The following is a 19,538-nucleotide window of genomic DNA, read 5'->3' as shown; positions in this document are numbered from 1 at the left end:
TCTTTTTGTTAATAGCTGCCTCTCATTTCTAAATACTTAAATTTGGTAGTTCTCACCTTCAAAGGTAGCATTTTTATTTTTTATTTCCTTCACCATCTAAGGCCACTAACATTATTCTGTGATGCTGGTGGGGCCCAGAGTGAGCAACCTGTTGGCCTCCATGTCTGAGCTGGCTTCCCTGAGGGCTGCCTGGTCCACATTTGCAAAGTGGGGCGCAAGTGGGTCAACAAGAAATTGACCGTCTCCTCTGTGGTCAGCCCAGCTGTGGGCCTGCCTCTCACTTGCTCCAGGCTGCTCCCTCAGGTCCACCTTGGTCTTGTCACCAGATTCTTCCCGTAGCAGATTTGGGGACCTATACTACAAGGGGAAGACTTACTGGGTTGCCTTCAGATGTTAAGTTCCTTTACCTGATGCTCCAGCAGGCTTTTCAAATGAGCCTTCCCACAGGACCAGCTCTTCTAATTCCTTCTGACAAGCAAGATGGTATTCCGGAGAGTCTGTGTCCTGTTTCACAAGGAACTCTTCCATAAATGGAAGATCACTTTCATTATTCTTCAAGAAGCCAAAATCTTTAGGTCTTGCAGGACTTAATGTTCTTTAACTGCAGAAAGAGGACTTTAGATCTTGAACCCTTGCCACTTTCCCAGTTATCTACTAATATATCAGATCTCAATCACTGGAAAGTAGTTGCTAATATCATGTTTCTTTTTTCTTCTAAGGGGGAAAATCAACAATGCTCCATAGAAGAAAATTCCCACATGTAGCCTAATATCAGCCTTTTCTTTTTCTTCCAGCTTCTATGGTTATATCAACAAATAGAAGTTAAAGAAACCACCTGTGCAACTGTGTCCTGGGGTCTAGAGTAGAACAGCAAATCACTGAACATACCATGAGTATTTTGCATTTGAGGGCAGAATTTCCTTTGAAGCTCAGTACTCAGTGGAATTATAGCCTAAAATACAATTACAGTAATTTTATGAGACAGAAGTAAATGAGAAGATAAGAGTTGGTTTAGAGGAGGATGAAGAGGTTTATTTTAAATAGAAGTCACAAATTGTAGAGGAGTAAAACATGCCAACCACTAAGTCTGGTATGCTGATTATTTTGAGCTGAAAACAAGCCCTAAAGACACAGGAAGAAATTTTGAAGGAAGCTATCACCATACATAACTATAGTATGAACTAGGTGTGCAGACAGGGAGGAACCTAGCAAAGTCTGTTAAAATTCCGCTGTCCCACTCTTCATGGCCTAACAAACATTTACCAAACATTTGTTTTTCTATATACTTGTGAAATGCTGTCCTCCCCATGAAGTCCCAAACCATAATCTGCATTATCCTCTTTTGTCTTTAGGTAAAGATGGTATGCAGTGTGAGGGTTTTAGCCATTTTGATGAGTTACTTGGTTTTCCTGGGTCACTCCCATGAATACATATTATTAAAATGTGTCTGATTTTTCTCTCGCGTCTTCAGTCAGTTCAGTCACTCAGTTGTGTCTGACTCTTTACAACCCCGTGGACTGCAGCAGGCCAGGCTTCTGTGTCCATCACCAACGCTCGGAGCGTGCTCAGACTCATGTCCATCGAGTCAGTGATGCCATCCAACCATCTCATCCTCTGTTGTCCCTTTCTCCTCCTGCCTTCAATCTTTCCCAGCATCAGGGTCTTTTCCAGTGAGTCAGTTCTTCGCATCAGGTGGCCACAGTATTGGAGCTTCAGCTTCAGCATCAGTCCTTCCAATGAATATTCAGGACTGATTTCCTTTAGGATTGACTGGTTTGATCTTGCTGTCCAAGGGACTTTCAAGAGTGTTCTCCAATGCCACGGTTCAAAAGCACCAGTTCTTTGGCTCTCAGCTTTCTTTATGGTCCAACTCTCACATCCATACATGACTACTGGAAAAACCATAGCTTTGACTAGATGTACCTTTGTCAGGAAAGTAATGTCTCTGCTTTTTAATATGCTGTCTAGGTTTGTCATAGCTTTTCTTCCAAGGAGCAAGTGTGTTTTAATTTCATGGCTGCAGTCACCATCTGCAGTGATTTTGGAGCCCAAGAAAATGAAAGTCCGTCACTGCTTCCATTGCTTCCCCATCTATTTGCCATGAAGTGATAGGACCGGATTCCATGATCTTTGTTTTTTTAATGTTTTAAGCCAGCCATGTTCCCGTTCCCCTGCCTCTGTGTTTATAAAAGCATGTGTTGAAATGTCATTATTTTAAGCCTGAATCCCTTGTGTGACTCTTGAGCACTGCCACTCCATAAGAAAACAAACTTGTTGTATTAAGACAATTAGGATTTAAGGAAAGCCTACTCTAATTCACTATTTTTCTCATAATTTCCTTCACTAAGAAGTGGCTAATAACTTCTAAATGAAAACATACAAATAAATTTCTCCAGTCCCCATCAATAATTCAATTCCTGTATTACATTCCCACTTTGACTTTGTCAAGGAGGAAGACATTTTCCTCTAGTCTTCTAGGTTCTTCCGACTGGTCTAAGACTTAAAATGACATGACTTGGAATGGCAGTGCTCAAGAGTCACACAAGGGACCAGGCTGAAAATAAGGACATTTCAACACATGCTTTTTATAAATGCAGAGGCAGGGGAATGGGAACATGCAAAGCACATATAGAAATATGAAATAGAAAAACAAAATTTTAAAAATTTGGAATATACTATAAATCTCAAATTTAGTGAGTTTCCCAAGTGATCTTTCAGCTTACATTAGCTGCTCAATTTTTATTGTGTGCTTACATGAAATGTATAGTGGACTATCTTCCTTGTATACGTAACTAGCTGAAAAGTATCTTAGGGATTTCTCATCATCTTCAAATATGTTGGTTTCTTTTTCAAGTGAACATTTTAGCCATTTTTAAAGATAAACATTACTATTTTATGATAGAACATTTCATTTAACTTCTTCCATAAGAAAAGGAGGCTTAATTCATTTTCTTAGGATAAATTCCCTGTCTAAATTATGAACTCCAAAAATTTTTAAAAATGAAAAGTTTTTCCATAACTCATTTGCAAGTAAAACCTGATTGCATAGATATGAGGCTGCTTATGGTCTTTATCCCACTTTAATGTGATTATGAATGTGTTTTGCCACAGAAGTATTAATATATTTGATTCTGGAGTATTTCCTCAGACCCACTGAAGGTTTTACAGAATATGCAGTACATATCCACGTGTGTGTTAGTCACTTAGTCGTGTCCGATTCTTTGCTACCCTGTGGACTGTAGCCCGCCACCAGGCTCCTCTGTCCATGGAATATTTCAGTCAAGAATACTGGAGTGTGTTGCCATTCCCTTCTCCAAAAGGTCTTCCCGACCCAGGGATCTAATCTGGGTATCCTGGATGGCAGGCAGATTCTTTTCCATCTGAGCCACCAAGGAAGCCCAGTATATATTCATATTACCATTCAAAATAGAGTAGGAAATGGAACCCCACTCCAGTATTCTTGCCTGGAAAATTCCACTGGCAGAGGAGCCTGGCGGGCTACAGTCCATGGGGCCCCAAAGAGTCAGACACTAATGAGCACACCATTTGGAAATCTGAAAGAACTTAGATTTCAAACACATCAGTCCCTTAAGATTTCAGAAAAGGGGTGATGTATTTCTAGCCTCTTAAGCTCACGAAGGTATTATGATCCAAATTCAGTTCATACAGATAATTTCCAAAGGATAATTTTCAGGTGCTTGGCCTAAATTCTTCTAATGCTTTTTTTCTCTAATTCAATTATTTACATCAAAATGTATTTTAGCCTGACGTAACAATGGGGATATTTTAAAATGCTCGATTTCATAAAGCCACTAGATGGCATCTTTGTAAAAATAAAAGAAATTTAAAAGACATGTTTATTGAATAAATAAAGGCTGAGATAAAAGCGGATTCCTATTTCATGAGAAATAGTGGTAAGTTATTTTGGGCAATAAATCCTGAGAAAACTGCATAGATTTATTGTGAAAAGTAAAATGGAAAATGGTATTTTATATTACCTTTCCATCTCCAGAATTGAGGGTCTTTTTCTGATTGGTTGTTTTCAGCTTGCACTTACACTTATTTTGTATAACCAAACAATCATATATTTGTGTGTGTATGTATGTGTGTGTGTATATATATATATGTATACACAAATATGTGCATGTGTGTGATTTTGATGTGCTTTGCAACCCATGTAGACTACCTGGGAAGCCTACCAATTAAGTTAGGCTTATATTGTAAAACTGAGTTGTATAAGATTGCCTCCATAACAAACTATTAATAAAATATGAACATATAGTGCAAGTCACATCTAACATGGTGAAGTACTTAAGTTATCTACTGCCAGGTTTGCATCCCTCCTTCTCTTGCCTTTAAAAGCCTAAATCTAATTTTTAATACTGTGTCTAACAAGGAGGGCAGTGAATGATAAATTCTTAACAGAAGACCCAGAAAGATGAGGGTTTAAGACCTATTAAATCCTCATTACTGGTAAAATTTAAGATACATTATGATATTTGGGGATGGGAGCCAGGGCACATTGGAAAGAACTTGCCTGCATACCTCTAGTCGCACTTGATTTACTCAAGAGATACTAATCTTAGTGGTTATTGAAATGCTCTTTTCTCTGCACTTCATGAATATGTGGATTTGTGAAGTGATTTAAGTGCAGTTTCTCTTACTTATTAATAAAACCATTAAAGCCAATTTCATCTTGGAATATAATACATATTTTATATTATTTCAGTGAGATATTTATTTTAAAATGAGATAAAGACTGAAAAAAATGACATTGAGCATTAGGAAGTTATTGAGAGAAGACTGCAATTTCAACAGAATGGCATAAGGGGATGAAGACATTGAACATTACGAAGGAAGAATAGACCTGTACATTACAAATTTTAATTTCATTATGTAATCTTACATCCTTTTTAAATATCAAAGAGTGTTAGGTCAAAGGCAGCATGAAATAGTGGTTTAAAATGGAGGTTGTGCTGTCAGACTGCTTGGGTTTATTTCTGGCTCCCCAACCAAACCTCTCTGGGCCTTAGTTTCCTTCTTAGAAGAAGTTCTTCCTTGATAAAATCTTTGTAAAAATTAAATTAGAAGTATAGGTAAAGTGCTTAGCAACAAATAACACAATAAATGTCAGCTATTAGGAAGCACATGAGGTATTTTTTGCTAAATTTACATTAGAAATAAAATTGATCCTTTCCCTCAATGATATGTGCTTCTTTAAAAACCTATAAATTCAATTGAAGGAATTTATAGTAATAGAAAATAGTTCTTTTATAATTCAGTGATTAACAATAGCTTTGCTTCTTCTGACTTAAAAGAGGAACTATTTAATAGCGCCTACCTCCCTTTTCTCTTTGGCTGCCAGGGAAGCAAGAGCCAAGTTCCAAGTTTAACAAAACAAGTAGGCACCTGCTGTTGTACAACTGCGTTCTCCTCTGCCTAGGTCTTCACTCTCCTTTCAGTTATATTTCCTCTAACCCTGATTTTTCATAAAGGGCAGGTTGATGTCAGTATTTGTTTTGGAGAACCGTGCCATTTCACAAGTATGAAAAGACATCTTAGAGAGCGGTTACCGTCAGAACCACTTTAGTTATTGAGTGGGTAACAAACCCCTTCGCTCCCTCGCCCCGCCCCTCCCTTGGCCTCAGTCCCTCTCTCCACCCCTTCTCTCCCTGGCTCCGCCCCTCCTCTCTGTGTCCCAGCCCCCGCTTCCAGCGCGGGCACCGCCTCTTCTCGCGGGAACTGTGTCCTTTGGGAGGGGGTGGTACCAGGGCCGTTGCTAGGAAACGGCCGGTAACAGAATTCGGCAAATGTGGACTTTCTAGGAGCCAGGGGAACCGCTTCCATTCGAGTAACTGCGTTTCTTGGTCAGGTAGGAGGATAGGTTCTGGCTGCCTTCTACTGGCCCGATCCCTAGACCAACTCTGAGCGGGTGGCTAAGGCGCCGGACTCCGAGGGCTCTGTGAGGGGTGCTGAAGCAGCCTGGGCTCTTGGGACTGGCCAGTCCGGAATGTTCCACCTTTGCCTAAAAAACTGTGTCCCATCTTTCTTGGCTCCTTTTCTGGCTCCGGATCTATAATTTGGGAATCGAAGTAGCTGCATCAATCTAGGAGGTTACCTCTTCTCCAACCTGAAGTGCTTATCATGGTTAATAATAGAGAAGCGACGTGTGTGCAACCCAGGCTTCGTATTAGAAACCGTTTAGCCATCCTTTGTGGCCATTTACAGTTTTTAGTAAGTAGAGCGCTTTCAGACTCTCCCCTTTCACTTCTCTCCACCTAAGGTCTTTGCCGCGCCTCTTAAAAAACTTTAAAACTCAACAAGGCTATTTGGTAAAAGACAAAGCTGGATCCTTGTTTTACTACTTAAGCTTAGATATATCAACGAAATATGCATTGTAGGTGAAAGGGGAACGTTTTTGTATGCAGTCAGAATATTTTTTCTTTTTAAAAAGTTTTTAAAAGATGATAACATTTACGCTTGAATACATAATAATACACAAAAATGATTAAAAGTTCAAACAGTAAAGAGAACGAACAGTGAAAATCTGCCTTCCACGCATGTTCCCCAACTCCCTGCCCTCCAGTTCACCTTCCAGAGGTATTCTAAGCATATACAAATATGTAGTTGTGTCTGTAACATTGTATATAGTGGCATGTGCTTTTGTTGGAAGTCATTGAAAGGACATGACCGCTGGTTTACTCACTACCCACGTGGGCAGTTGGAGACTCTTTCCCCCTCCAGTCCTTAGAATGTACCTTTCCCCATTGTTCCTGAACTAGGGATGTGTTATTGAGACCAGTGAAACTGTGTATACCATGACTGAACCCAGTTAAGGTCTCATGAACTCCTAGCATTTTGGCAGTGGATGTTGAGATTTACTCTCTTTAGGCTGTCCAAGTCAATCCTGTTTGTAAGTTTCCTTGCCATTTAACAATCTGGAGTGGTCTGCCTCTTTTTTCGGTTATCCTTACCCACTGTGTACCGGGCTCACTTTCTACTTTACCCAGAGAATTCTAGAGGTTGCGAACCAAGAGCTTTGTTTTTTCCACTTAAGGGAAACATACAGTAAGTAGCCTTTAGAATTGGCTTCTTCATGTAGCATAATTCATTGGAGATTCAACCATGTTGTTGTGTGTATCAATGGTTTATTCCTTTTTATTGATGGGTGGTATTCCATTTTATGAATGCATCATAGTACGTTTATTCATTCCTCAGCAAAGGAACGTTTGTGTTGTTTCCTGTCTTTGGTGATTAAAAATAAAACCTTTAATAACTTTTGTGTTGGGGCTTCCTTGGTGGCTCAGGGGTGATGAATCGGCCTCAATGCAGGAGCTGCTGGAGATCAGAGTTCAGCTGATCCTGGGGAGGAGAAGATCCTCTGGAGGAGGGCATGGCAACCCACTCCAGTGTTTTTGCAGCTTTCCCATCTCACTACCGTTTCAAGTTTTAATCTTCCCTGTGCTGCTGCCACAGCAATCAGCCTCAAGTCCACCTTCCCATCCCCTCTTCCTGGCAGCGTCTATAGGCAGGCTCCTGGCCACCCTGGGTCCTCAGTGCTCTGATCCAGCTCCTGCCTCTGAAGCCTGGCTCTGGGAGGCTCTGGCCCACCCTGGCCCAACCTCCTGTATACTGTCACACTGACTCCCAAGCCAAAGCCCTTGGTGGCTGTAATTAAGACCTTAGTGAGCTACAAGATCAACCCACATTTGTTTGTTGATGTGTGTGTTTTGTGGGCAGAGGTCACTGGGCACCTCTGCTAGAGTTTGTGAGAGCAAAGCTGTATAGAGTGTGTGTGTGTGTGTGTGTGTGTGTGTGTGTGTGTGTGTGTGTGTTAGTCGCTCAGTTGTGTCCAGTTCTTTGCGACCCCATGGTCTGTCCATGGAATTCTGTAGGCAGGAATACTGGAGTGGGTTGCCATTTCCTTCCCCAGGGGTCTTCCCAACCCAAGGATCAAACCCAGGTCTCCTGCATTGCAGGCAGATTCTTTACCATATGAGCTACCAGGGAAGCCCAGTGTATACTTTCCAGCTATGGAGATAACAGGTCCTTGACGCTTCTATTCAATTGTAAAGCAGAAGCATAAATCCTGTTTAGTTTTGTATTAAAAAAAAAAAAAAGGTTATAGAGACCTCTCTGGTGATCCAGTGGCGCAGATTCTATGGCCCCAGTGCACAGGGCCTGGGTTTGATTCCTGGTGCATGCTACAACTAAGAGTTCTAATGCCACAACTAAAAAACCCCACATGCCACAACTAAGACCCAGTGCTGCCAAATAAATAACTAAATATTTTAGAAAAAGTTACTGAAAAAATTTTTCACAAGAAGAGTTGATTGGTCATTGAATAAGAGATGCCAGTATATTTTAGAATGTTTTAAAATTATTTTCTTCATAGAAGACTTCTCTCAAATTTATTGTGTTTTGAGGTTCTCTTTTTGGTATACATTTTTACTTTCTATGGTATTTTAATTAAAAATTCACCAATGTTTTTTACCTAATGCCATTACTAAGAGAATATTTAAATATATAACGGGCCACGTTATAGTATATTATAAGCATTACTATATACCAGCAATTAATTTTATACTTGGTGTAAAAGTTTTATGTGTAGTGAATATATATATATATATATTTTTTTTCAATTCAGGACAATGTCTGACCAGGAGGAAGAAGCTGATTCTCAGAATGCTGTTGACTCATCAAAAGAAAGAGAGGATGCTTTGGGGTCTATCAGTATTTCAGTTCCCTTGGAAGAGGTTCTGGAGTCAGATCAAACTGAAGACTGTGAATCTGAGCTAGATCCATCTAATGGGGGCCGTGAAAAACACGTTGAGGACCCGAGTGACCAGAGCATTTCAAGCCTGGAACTAAACTATGTCGAGCAACTCACAGATGACCTTATGACAGCTGAACGAGCTGAAGGTGGTGGAGGCTCTCTAGCAAAATCTGTGAGCTCAGTGCAGTTAGCCAGACCATATTCAAAAGGGTCTCTGACAGTGATGGAAAAAATAAAGGCTGTGAAGGAATCTCTGAGAATATCAATGAAAGATTCTTTAGCAACAGGTATTACCTAGGGAAGACAGACTAATTATTTTTTTTGCCTTGATTTTTCTTTCTTTATTTTTTGTTTTTGCTTGTCGATTTATTTTATACTTGATATTACTTTCCCATTCCCTTATCCTATTCTGTGGCTGAGCCACATGAATCTTTTAATTTTGTGTGAAGCTTCTCCTCTATGCTGTAGTATTTCCTTCCCCTAAATAAAGGAAAATCAATAAATTCTAAAGTGATAGTTAATCTGTTTTTCCCAAATAAAATAGATTCTTTAAATGTTTAAGGAGAAATTTTTGATTATAATAGTAATTCTTTTGTGTGCCATTTTGGAATTCATTCTACATAGCTAGCAACAGGTGAGATGGGAACTTGACACCGTATTTTTCTAGTTTCTTCTACAGTGCTCATTCCATATATCTTGTTGCTCTTTTGTATTTCCATATTTCTTAGTGTTAACTTTATATTCAGCTTAAGAAAAGTCATTATTGTCTTTCATTATGGATTAATATTAAAGACATAATGTTGATGGCATGGCATTTAGAAGTTATTACTACATTGCTGGTAGCAAAGCAGAAGGGGAGCAGCAAGAAGGTGGCTACACAGAGAATTCTACTTGGGTGGTAAAACTGACATCTCCTCCTCCTCGTTGTTCATAAGTTTTGAGAAAGTTTCCATCCATAGAGTGGAGAACATGGGCCATCATTTAACAATAGTGGCAGCTTAGTCTGGCTGGTAAAATGTGGCTTCCAGGGAAGTATTAGCTCTTGTGTGGTGTGTCTCTCAAGAATATAAAGGAGGAGGAGGAGAAAGTAATCAAGCCCATTTATACCTAATTGAAGCTGTTAACCCCCAATTTCATTATTTGGCGTAAATTTGGGCATCATTTTTTGGTATTTCTTCAATTATGATTATAGCTTATACCAAACACATGGTGATTTAAAGAAGTGGTCTTGGTCCTGTACTTTCTGAGGCTCACAGATTCCTGAACACAGTTTCCCTTTCCAAAGCTTAGGAAATCACTGCCATGAAAAGTTTAACATATATTAATTGTAGAACTTTGAACCCAGGAAACAATTAAAATAGCCTTCTGATAATTTAACATCTGTAAGAGTGTTCTCGTTGAGAAAGAACTGTGAAAATAAGCTTAAAGAACCTTAACATCAACAATACCTTGTTACATTGCATGCTAGGATTATTGATAAATGTCTCATAGACCTTTATGAAAACTGTCATGTCAGGCATCTAGAAGTATACAAAACTGTTTTGGTTTGAAATGTGTACTCGTCACTCCATCTTACTTATTACATCTTCTCCATTAACATATAAAGTTTGTAGATGTAAAAGTAAAAAGTTTACCTCATAATAATTTCAGTACTTTATTTCCTTCCTACAATTTGTGAACAGATAAGCATTTTATAGTAACAGTTTTTCTCAATTTTTGACATGTAAATGTCTTGATTTTTATTTTAGAGTCAGGAGTAAACCACATAATGTCTGTTGTTTTTTTTGTGTGTGACAAGTAGATTTGTGCATAGTTATTCCAGATATTTATAATAAACAGTGATTTTCTGTTTTACATTCTGCCTGCTACAGACATAGATCAATTATGGAAAGAAGAATGGACTTAGATGATCTTTTGTCATTACAAGGTCAAAGAAAATTTTCTCTGAAGATTTCCCTATTGGTTTTTCTTAACTTCATGAATATGCATTGATTTCCTGATGCCTGTTATCAATATGTAATCAAAGCACGTACATTTCTAAGTTCAGGTCTCAGATTCTCCCTTTGTTCAGTTCAGTTCAGTAGCTCAGTCATGTCTGACTCTTTGCGACCCCATGAATTGCAGCACGCCGGGCCTCTCTGTCCATCACCAACTCCCGGAGTCTACCCAAACCCACGTCCATCGAGTCAGTGATGCCATCCAACCATCTCATCCTCTGTCATCCCCTTCTCCTCCTGCCCCTAATCCTACCCAGCATTAGGGTCTTTTCCAATGAGTCAATTCTTCGCATGAGGTGGCCAAAGTATTGGAGTTTCAGCTTCAACATCAGTCCATACCACACAAAAATGCTTGATTTTTCTGAGATATTCCCTATGTTGATATCTGAATAGTATCTACCAGATATTGGGAATCTTTAAAAATTTTAAATGATTTTAAAAGAATCTTTAAAAGCATTTTAGTCTCATTTCCTATTTCTCATGGTATTCTGGGTGAGGAGGTAATCTCGAACATGCATAGATCCTCATAGCAGGCAGTGGAAGAGAGAGCTGAACTTCGAGCTGGAGCTGAGGGAGCAGGCATTGACCATTGATGCTATTTCTTGAGATTATGGATTGATTTTCAAAGCAAAAATGTTGCAAATGAATGTTTGTCACTTCTCCTCCTAGAAAATGAAAACTAACTCTTATCATGGAGGCATGATGGGAGACATGCAAAAGCAACTTGCATTCCTTTGATCACAAATTGTCCCATAATTCTCTATCTGCTTGTATACTATATGATGCTGACCCTTGCATTTAACTACAACTCTTTCTTTTCTCTTTTTATCTACAGTAAAAGTCATACTTATTCCTGTGGGCCAGGAAATTATAATTCCCTTTAAAGTTGACACTGTTCTAAGATGCCTGAAGGATCATTTTTCACCTCTGTTAGGTGTCCCAGCTTCTGTCCTACAGATAAGATGTGCAGGTAAGCTTGGAGGCTAATAAAACTTATCAAGACTTCTTTAGTCTTAACATGTAAATAAGCAAGATCTTTGATTTGTAAAACTAAATATCTTGATATTTACTGTTTGAACATTATGTTGCTGTTATATACATTCTTTCATTCAATGAATTATTACTGAGGATGAAGTTCTAAATACTTTGCTAAGAACCAAAGATATAAACAAACATGAAATAAAATCCCTATTTTCAAGTTGCTCATAGACTAGAAAGGAAGAAGATGTATGCAATGGTTACTACACACTGTGTAAATGTTTTCATGGAGATGTGCTAAAAAAAAAAACTGTAAGAACAAGGAGGAAGAAAACTGGGAGATTCTAGAAAGCTTCATCTAGTTAAAATGATAATACTTGTGTTAAGTCAGTCCCAAAGAGGTGAGAAAACCTGGGTCTTTGGGGAAATGGTAAGAAGTTTAGAGGTACTAGAAGTAAATTATTTATGGAGAGTAGGAGGAAATGAGGTTAAAAAATAAATGATGAATGAGCATATATAGAAAGAGAAGAGGACTGAAAATGGTTTATCTGTCAGTTTTCTATATATTAAGGTCAATTCAGGTTCTGATGATGTTCAAGTTTATTTATATTTTGTGGGCAGTATGGAGTACCATACCTTATATTAGCCATGTATCATGACAGGCTGTAGTCTTAATATCTGTGATAGAATTAAACAGACTGGCATAGCTCAATAAATGTTTCTGTAGAATATGCCTACACAGATCATGACATTTTGTTTTTTAAAAGTTTTCATATTAACTTACAAAGATGCCACAAAGTTTCTAGGGCAATAATAACATTTTTGAGGGGAAATTCTAAGTGCTAAATAGGAATAAGCCATACCTATTAAGCTCTTCCTCCTTGCCAAATCAGAGAAATTTCAAAATTATGTTTAGAAAACTATTATAATGAATGTGTTCCAATAGTAAGATACAGTGTACTCAAGCAACTGGTTATTAAAGTTTGATGGAGGAAACAAAGCTAAAATTTATATAGTTATTGTAACGATGATACTGATGAAGATGATATTGATGATGATGGCTAATTAGCACTATTGCTAATCCTTTTACAAAATGTTCTGCCTACATTATCACATTATCATTCAATCTACACAACAATCCCTTGAGGTCGATATTATTGTTAACTTTTTGAAGGGAGATGGAGGCTAAAGCTTAAGGAACTTGTGCAAATTCCCACAGCTTATGAGTGTCAGAGTCTCAACTTAATTGTAGGCATGATTCCAAAAAGGGAATTTGGGACTGCTTGGCATTAACTATAAGGTGAAGTTCAAAACTGGAGAAGAGAGAGCATTTTGAGACTGGGGTAGCTGGCCAGTGGTACCTAAGAGTCTCTTTCTTTGCATTTCATGACCTTTCATCTTTATGTGTAAGTACATGCATCACTGGGCTTTCCTGGTGGCTTAGATGGTAAAGAATCTGCCTACAATGCGGGAGACCAGGCTTCGATCCCTGGGTTGGGAAAATCCCTTGGAGGAGGTCATGACAACCCACTCCAGTATTCTTGCCTGAAGAATCCTCACAGACAGAGCACTCTGGTGGGCTACAGTCCATGGGGTCGCAAAGAGCAGGACATGACTGAGTGACTAAGCTCAGCATAGCACCACACATCACCACTGGATAACAGACTTACGTCAGCTGCAATAAAAAAACAGCTTGATTCTGTGCCAAGCATACTCTAAGATAGGTACTTTCTTCTAGTATTAGAACTGAAGTTCAGGTTTGGTGGGGCTAAGCCTATTCTAGAAACAATTAGAAGAATGAAGAGAGCTCTGTGTTAGTTTGAAAAGGAATCTGTATTAGTTTTCTATGGCTGTTGTAACAATTGACAAATTTATTGGCTTAAAGCACCACATTATTTCAGTTACAGTTCTGGAGGCCAAATATCCTAAATCAATTTCACTTGGATAAAGTCAAGATGTCAGCAGTGCTTTTCTCTCTCTGGAGGTTCTGGGGAGAGTCTGCCTCCTTGCTTTTTCCATCTTCTAGAGTTGCACTTCTTGCATTCTTGAGGTTCCTCATTTTCAAAGCCGGCAGCATAGCATCTTTAAATCTCTGTCTACTTGTCATATCATCATCTCAGGATAATCTATCCTTCATAGATTCTGGGAATTAGTACATGGATATATTTAAGGGCCATTATTCAACCTATCACAAAATCCCTATAATGTTAATTTTTTTTAATTAAGAATTTAAGGTGAAATTGAAACTCAAAGATTTTTGAATGTGCTTTCTTGAACATAGCTAAAAGAGACTAGTGGTATCTGACATATTTCTAAGAATGAGTAAAACAAACCTTTGCTATGTTAAATTCCTAATTGTAATTTAGGATGAACATACATTGGAAAAATTGATATAGATTCTATCATTATACAAAGCAGCAGCCAGTAACATTGTATGTATTTCTGTATGCCTTAAAATATAGAAATAAATTTACAGTGAATTTCTAAACTAAACCAGTGGATTGAAGGTATAAGTTCAAGCAATGAACATAAAAATAAAGTGATCATGTACCCCTTTTTTTCAGCAAGAAACAGGCTTAGCTCCACCTTGGCATCAATTATTTTATATGGATTTCTGATAATAGAAACAGAAAGGGAGGGATTCTTTAGACTCTGAGTGTATACTTTTCTGCATTCAAGAGAGGGGTGTATATTAAACTGATCAGGCTTTCCCTGATATGGATATGATCTATGCTTAATCACATTGTGATTCTTTTTAGAGAATCATTGCTTAGAATATGATTTTGCTCATATTATAGAATATGTTTTTAATTTTTAAGTGTTTATAGTTGCATGGTTATTGTATATTTGTATTTCTGATGAGTTGAGAGTTGTATTTTTACTTTCCTTTTAATGCTGAATTCTTGGTCAGGAATACCACCTGAATTTTTTCCATTGTGGAGTTTTCCATGCTAACAATACAGCAAGAGAATGGACATCATCAATATTTTTATTTGGTAATTAAACAATATACATTCATATAGGCACCTTTGATGTTTAACATTCCTTAGAATAAGTACATCTGATCGTTTCTTTATCATAATATTTCTTATAATTTTATCTCATTTTTAGGAACAGTTCTTAGAAATCATGAGACGTTACTACAACATGGAATTAAGCCCCAGGATGTTGTGCAGGTGGAAATGTTTTCTTTACACCCAGATCTGTACCCAATCAGAAGAATAGTGAAATCAGCTGAAGCCTCTCAGATCATAACTGTCAGAGTACAAACTGGTTCGTTATTTGATATCTTTTAGATAAAGAATTTTAGAGTCTCTTTGTAGTTGAACTTTCATTTAAACTTTGTTTTATCTCTTCAGGCATTGATCAGTACCAGGAAGTAGCTGTTGAGATGATAAAATCTGATTTTCACAAACCATTTCTTGGTGGATTCAGACATAAAATAACGGGAATAGAATATCATAATGCTGGAACACAAACTGTACCTAAAAAGATTCCTGAAAAACTGAATGCATTTTGTAGGGATATGCAGGTAATATTTTTATTTTTCCATATAGATTTTTGAAGCTGCAGAATCAGCACAGGTTATATTGTGTAGCTCTCTAAAATTAAAATCCTCTAAGGAATTATATGGAGAAGGCAATGGCACCCCACTCCAGTACTCTTGCCTGGAAAATCCCATGGACAGAGGAGCCTGGTAGGCTGCAGTCCATGGGGTCGCTAGGAATCAGACACGACTGAGCGACTTCACTTTCACTTTTCCCTTTCATCCACTGGAGAAGGAAATGGCAACCCACTCCAGTATTCTTGCCTGGAGAATCCCAGGGACGGCGGAGCCTGGTGGGCTGCCGTCTATGGGGTCGCACAGAGTCAGACACGACTGAAGCGACTTAGCAGTAGCAGCAAGGAATTATATGGTAATTAAAATAATGAAAAATATTATGTTAAATATGTACAAAATATGCTCTTTACTCAATTTATGTGTAGTGTATGCTTAATTTTTTGTGTTTATTTTAGACAGTTTTTCAAAAAGGAAAGCTCCAGCAAACTACAAATACAACGTCCACACAGATGACTAAAATTGGTGTGTATGTATCAAATATTACTGATAAACTGGTAAAACCAGGACGATATTTTTCAGCAGCAGAATACCATGCTAAGAGATTACAGGCGGTAAGATAACTTATTAAAAGGGAAATACTAAAAAGTAAATTTATAAGCCAATTGTTCTTTGTGTGTCTCTATGTGTATTTCCCCAAGCACACTTGCTTACGGAACTCACTTGAGTGTTGTCGTTGTTCAAGAAAAAATTATTCTTAACAACTTGTTAAAGATGGTAAGCAGACAATTCAAAAGGGAATACTACAATGGAGTTTTGAAATTGGGAAGAGAGATTAGGCTCACTTTGAATGCAACAAGGAAAGTCAGTTCAGTTCAGTCTCTCAATCGTGTCCGACTCTTTGCGACCCCATGAATCGCAGCACGCCAGGCCTCCCTGTCCATCACCAACTCCCGGAGTTTACCCAAACCCATGTCCATGGAGTCAGTGATGCCATCCAACCATATCATCCTCTGTCGTCCCCTTCTCCTCCTGCCCCCAATCCTTCCCAGCATTAGGGTCTTTTCCAATGAGTCAACTCTTCGCATGAGGTGGCCAAAGTGTTGGAGTTTCAGCTTCAACATCAGTCCTTCCAATGAGCATCCAGGATTGATCTCCTTTAGGATGGACTGGTTGGATCTTCTTGCAGTCCAAGGGACTCTCAAGAATCTTCTCCAACACCACAGTTCAAAAGCATCAATTCTTTGGCGCTCAGCTTTCTTCACCGTCCAACTCTCACATCCACACATGACCACTGGAAAAACCATAGCCTTGACTAGACGGATCTTTGTTGGCAAAGTAATGTCTCTGCTTTTAAATATGCTGTCTAGGTTGGTCATAACCTTCCTTCCAAGGAATAAGCATCTTTTAATTTCAGGGCTGCAATCACCATCAGCAGTGATTTTGGAGCCCCAAAAAATAAAGTCTGACATTGTTTCCACTGTTTCCCCATCTATTTCCCATGAAGTGATGGGACCAGATGCCATGATCTTAGTTTTCTGAACGTTGAGCTTTAAGCCAACTTTTTCACTCTCCTCTTTCACTTTCATCAAGAGGCACTTTAGTTCTTCACTTTCTGCCATAAGGGTGGTGTCATCTGCATATCTGAGGTTATTGATATTTCTCCTGGCAATCTTGATTCCAGCTTGTGTTTCTTCCAGCCCAGCATTTCTCATGATGTACTTTGCATAGAAGTTAAATAAGCAGGGTGACAATATACAGCCTTGACGTACTCCTTTTCCTATTTGGAACCAGTCTGTTGTTCCATGACCAGTTCTAACTGTTGCTTCCTGACCTGCATACAGGTTTCTCAAGAGACAGGTCAGATGGTCTGGTATTCCCATCTCTTTCAGAATTTTCCACAGTTTATTGTGATCCACACAGTCAAAGGCTTTGGCATAGTCAATAAAGCAGAAATAGGTGTTTTTCTGGAACTCTCTTGCTTTTTCAATGATCCAGCAGATGTTGGCAATTTGATCTCTGGTTCCTCTGCCTTTTCCAAAACCAGCTTGAACATCTGGAAGTTCATGGTTCACGTATTGCTGAAGCCTGGCTTGGAGAATTTTGAATGTTACTTTACTAGGGTGTGAGATGAGTGCAATTGTGCGGTGGTTTGAGCATTCTTTGGCATTGCCTTTCTTTGGGATTGGAATGAAAACTGACCTTTTCCAGTCCTGTGGCCACTGCTGAGTTTTCCAGATTTGCTGGCATATTGAGTGCAGCACTTTCACAGCATCATCTTTTAGGATTTGAAATAGCTCAACTGGAATTCCATCACCTCCACTACCTTTGTTCATAGTGATGCTTTCTAAGGCCCACTTGACTTCACATTCCCGGATGTCTGGCTCTAGGTGAGTGATCACACCATCGTGATTATCTGGGTCATGAAGATCTTCCCTGTACAGTTCTTCTGTGTATTCTTGCCACCTCTTCTTAATATCTTCTGCTTCTGTTAGGCCCATGCCATTTCTGTTCTTTATCGAGCCCATCTTTGCATGAAATGTTCCCTTGGTATCTCTTATTTTCTTGAAGAGATCTCTAGTCTTTCCCATTCTGTTGTTTTCCTCTATTGCTTTGCACCAATTGCTGAGGAAGGCTTTCTTATCTCTTCTTGCTATTCTTTGGAATTCTGCATTCAGATGGGAATATCTTTCTTTTTCTCCTTTGCTTTTTGCTTCTCTTCTTTTCCCAGCTATTTATAAGGCCTCCTCAGACGTCATTTTGCTTTGTTGCATTTCTTTTCCATGGGGATGGTCTTGATCCCTGTCTCCTGTACAATGTCACTAACCTCTGTCCATAGTTCATCAGGCACTCTATCAGATCTAGTCCCTTAAATCTATTTGTCACTTCCACTTTATAATCATAAGGCATTTGATTTAGGTCATACCTGAATGGACTAGTGGTTTTCCCTACTTTCTTCAATTTAAGTCTGAATTTGGCAATAAGCAGTTCATGATCTGAGCCACAGTCCGCTCTTGGTCTTGTTTTTGCTGACTGTATAGAGCTTCTCCATCTTTGACTACAAAGAATATAATGAATCTGATTTCAGTGTTGGCCATCTGGTGATGTCCATGTGTAGAGTCTTCTCTTGTGTTGTTGGAATAGGGTGTTTTCTATGACCAGTGCGTTCTCTTGGCAAAACTCTATTAGCCTTTGCCCTGCTTCATTCTGTACTCCAAGGCCAAATTTACCTGTTATGCCAGGTGTTTCCTGACTTTCTACTTTTGCATTCTAGTCCCCGATAATGAAAAGGTCATCTTTTTTGGTTGTTAGTTCTAAAAGGTCTTGTAGGTCTTCATAGAACCGTTCATGTTCAGCTTCTTCAGCGTTACTGGTTGGGGCATAGACTTGGATTACCGTGAAGTTGAATGGTTTGCCTTGGGAACGAACAGAAATCATTCTGTTGTTTTTGAGATTGCATCCAAGTACTGCCTTTCGGACTCTTTTGTTGACCATGATGGCTACTCCATTTCTTCTAAGGGATTCCTGCCCACAGTAGTAGATATAATGGTCATCTGAGTTAAATTCCCCCATTCCAGTCCATCTTAGTTTGCTGACTTCTAGAATGTTGACATTCACTCTTGCCATCTCCTGTTTGACCATTTCCAATTTGCCTTGATTCATGGACCTAACATTCCAGGTTCCTATGCAATATTGCTCTTTACAGCATCGGACTTTGCGTCTATCACCAGTCACATCCACAGCTGGGTATTGTTTTTGCCTTGGCTCCATCCCATCATTCTTTCTGGTTATTTCTCCACTGATCTCCAGTAGCATATTGGGCACCTACCGACCTGGGGAGTTCATCTTTCAGTGTCCTATCTTTTTGCCTTTTCATACTGTTCATGGGGTTCTCAAGGCAAGAATACTGAAGTGGTTTGCCATGCCCTTCTCCAGTGGACCACATTCTGTCAGACCTCTCCACCATGACCCATCCATTTTGGGTGGCCCCACACAGCATGGCTTAGTTTCACTGAGATAGACAAGCCTGTGGTCTGTGTAATCAGATTGGCTAGTTTTCTGTGATTATACTTTCAGTGTGTCTGCCCTCTGATGCCCTCTCGCAACACCTACCGTCTTACTTGGGTTTCTTTTACCTTGGACGTGAGGTATCTCTTCATGGCTGCTCCAGCAAAGTGCAGCCGCTGCTCCTTACCTTGGACAAGGGGTATCTACAGCCAAGGAACAG

General features: G+C 39.0%; 1 protein-coding gene across 14 annotated transcripts in view; it reads left to right on the top strand.

The window, feature by feature from the left end:
- The first annotated feature begins 5,781 nt into the window (after positions 1–5,781).
- The window catches only part of IQUB (IQ motif and ubiquitin domain containing), a 280,882-nt gene continuing 267,125 nt past the window's right edge, over positions 5,782–19,538 (top strand). For 10 of the 14 annotated variants that reach the window (XR_014066711.1, XR_014066706.1, XR_014066708.1 and 7 more), the window contains exons 1-6: positions 5,782–5,872; positions 8,648–9,063; positions 11,609–11,743; positions 14,863–15,024; positions 15,111–15,283; positions 15,769–15,924. Coding sequence is in view for 5 of the 14 variants with exons in the window: in XM_081534096.1 (XP_081390222.1) it covers positions 8,652–9,063; positions 11,609–11,743; positions 14,863–15,024; positions 15,111–15,283; positions 15,769–15,924 (1,038 nt within the window). In the remaining 9 variants the exon portion in view is untranslated. Of the gene's footprint in view, positions 6,235–8,647; positions 9,064–11,608; positions 11,744–14,862; positions 15,025–15,110; positions 15,284–15,768; positions 15,925–19,538 lie in introns of all 14 variants that reach the window. The other 4 variants (XR_014066710.1, XR_014066714.1, XM_081534093.1 and 1 more) reach the window with 1 other exon arrangement.

Source organism: Giraffa tippelskirchi, chromosome 10, assembly GCF_054371585.1.
Source record: "Giraffa tippelskirchi isolate mGirTip1 chromosome 10, T2T-mGirTip1v1.2.pri, whole genome shotgun sequence".
In the NCBI taxonomy this organism is placed as follows: Eukaryota; Metazoa; Chordata; class Mammalia; order Artiodactyla; family Giraffidae; genus Giraffa; species Giraffa tippelskirchi.
The sequence above is the reverse complement of the archived record's forward strand: the minus strand, read 5'-3'. Positions and strand labels throughout refer to the sequence as shown.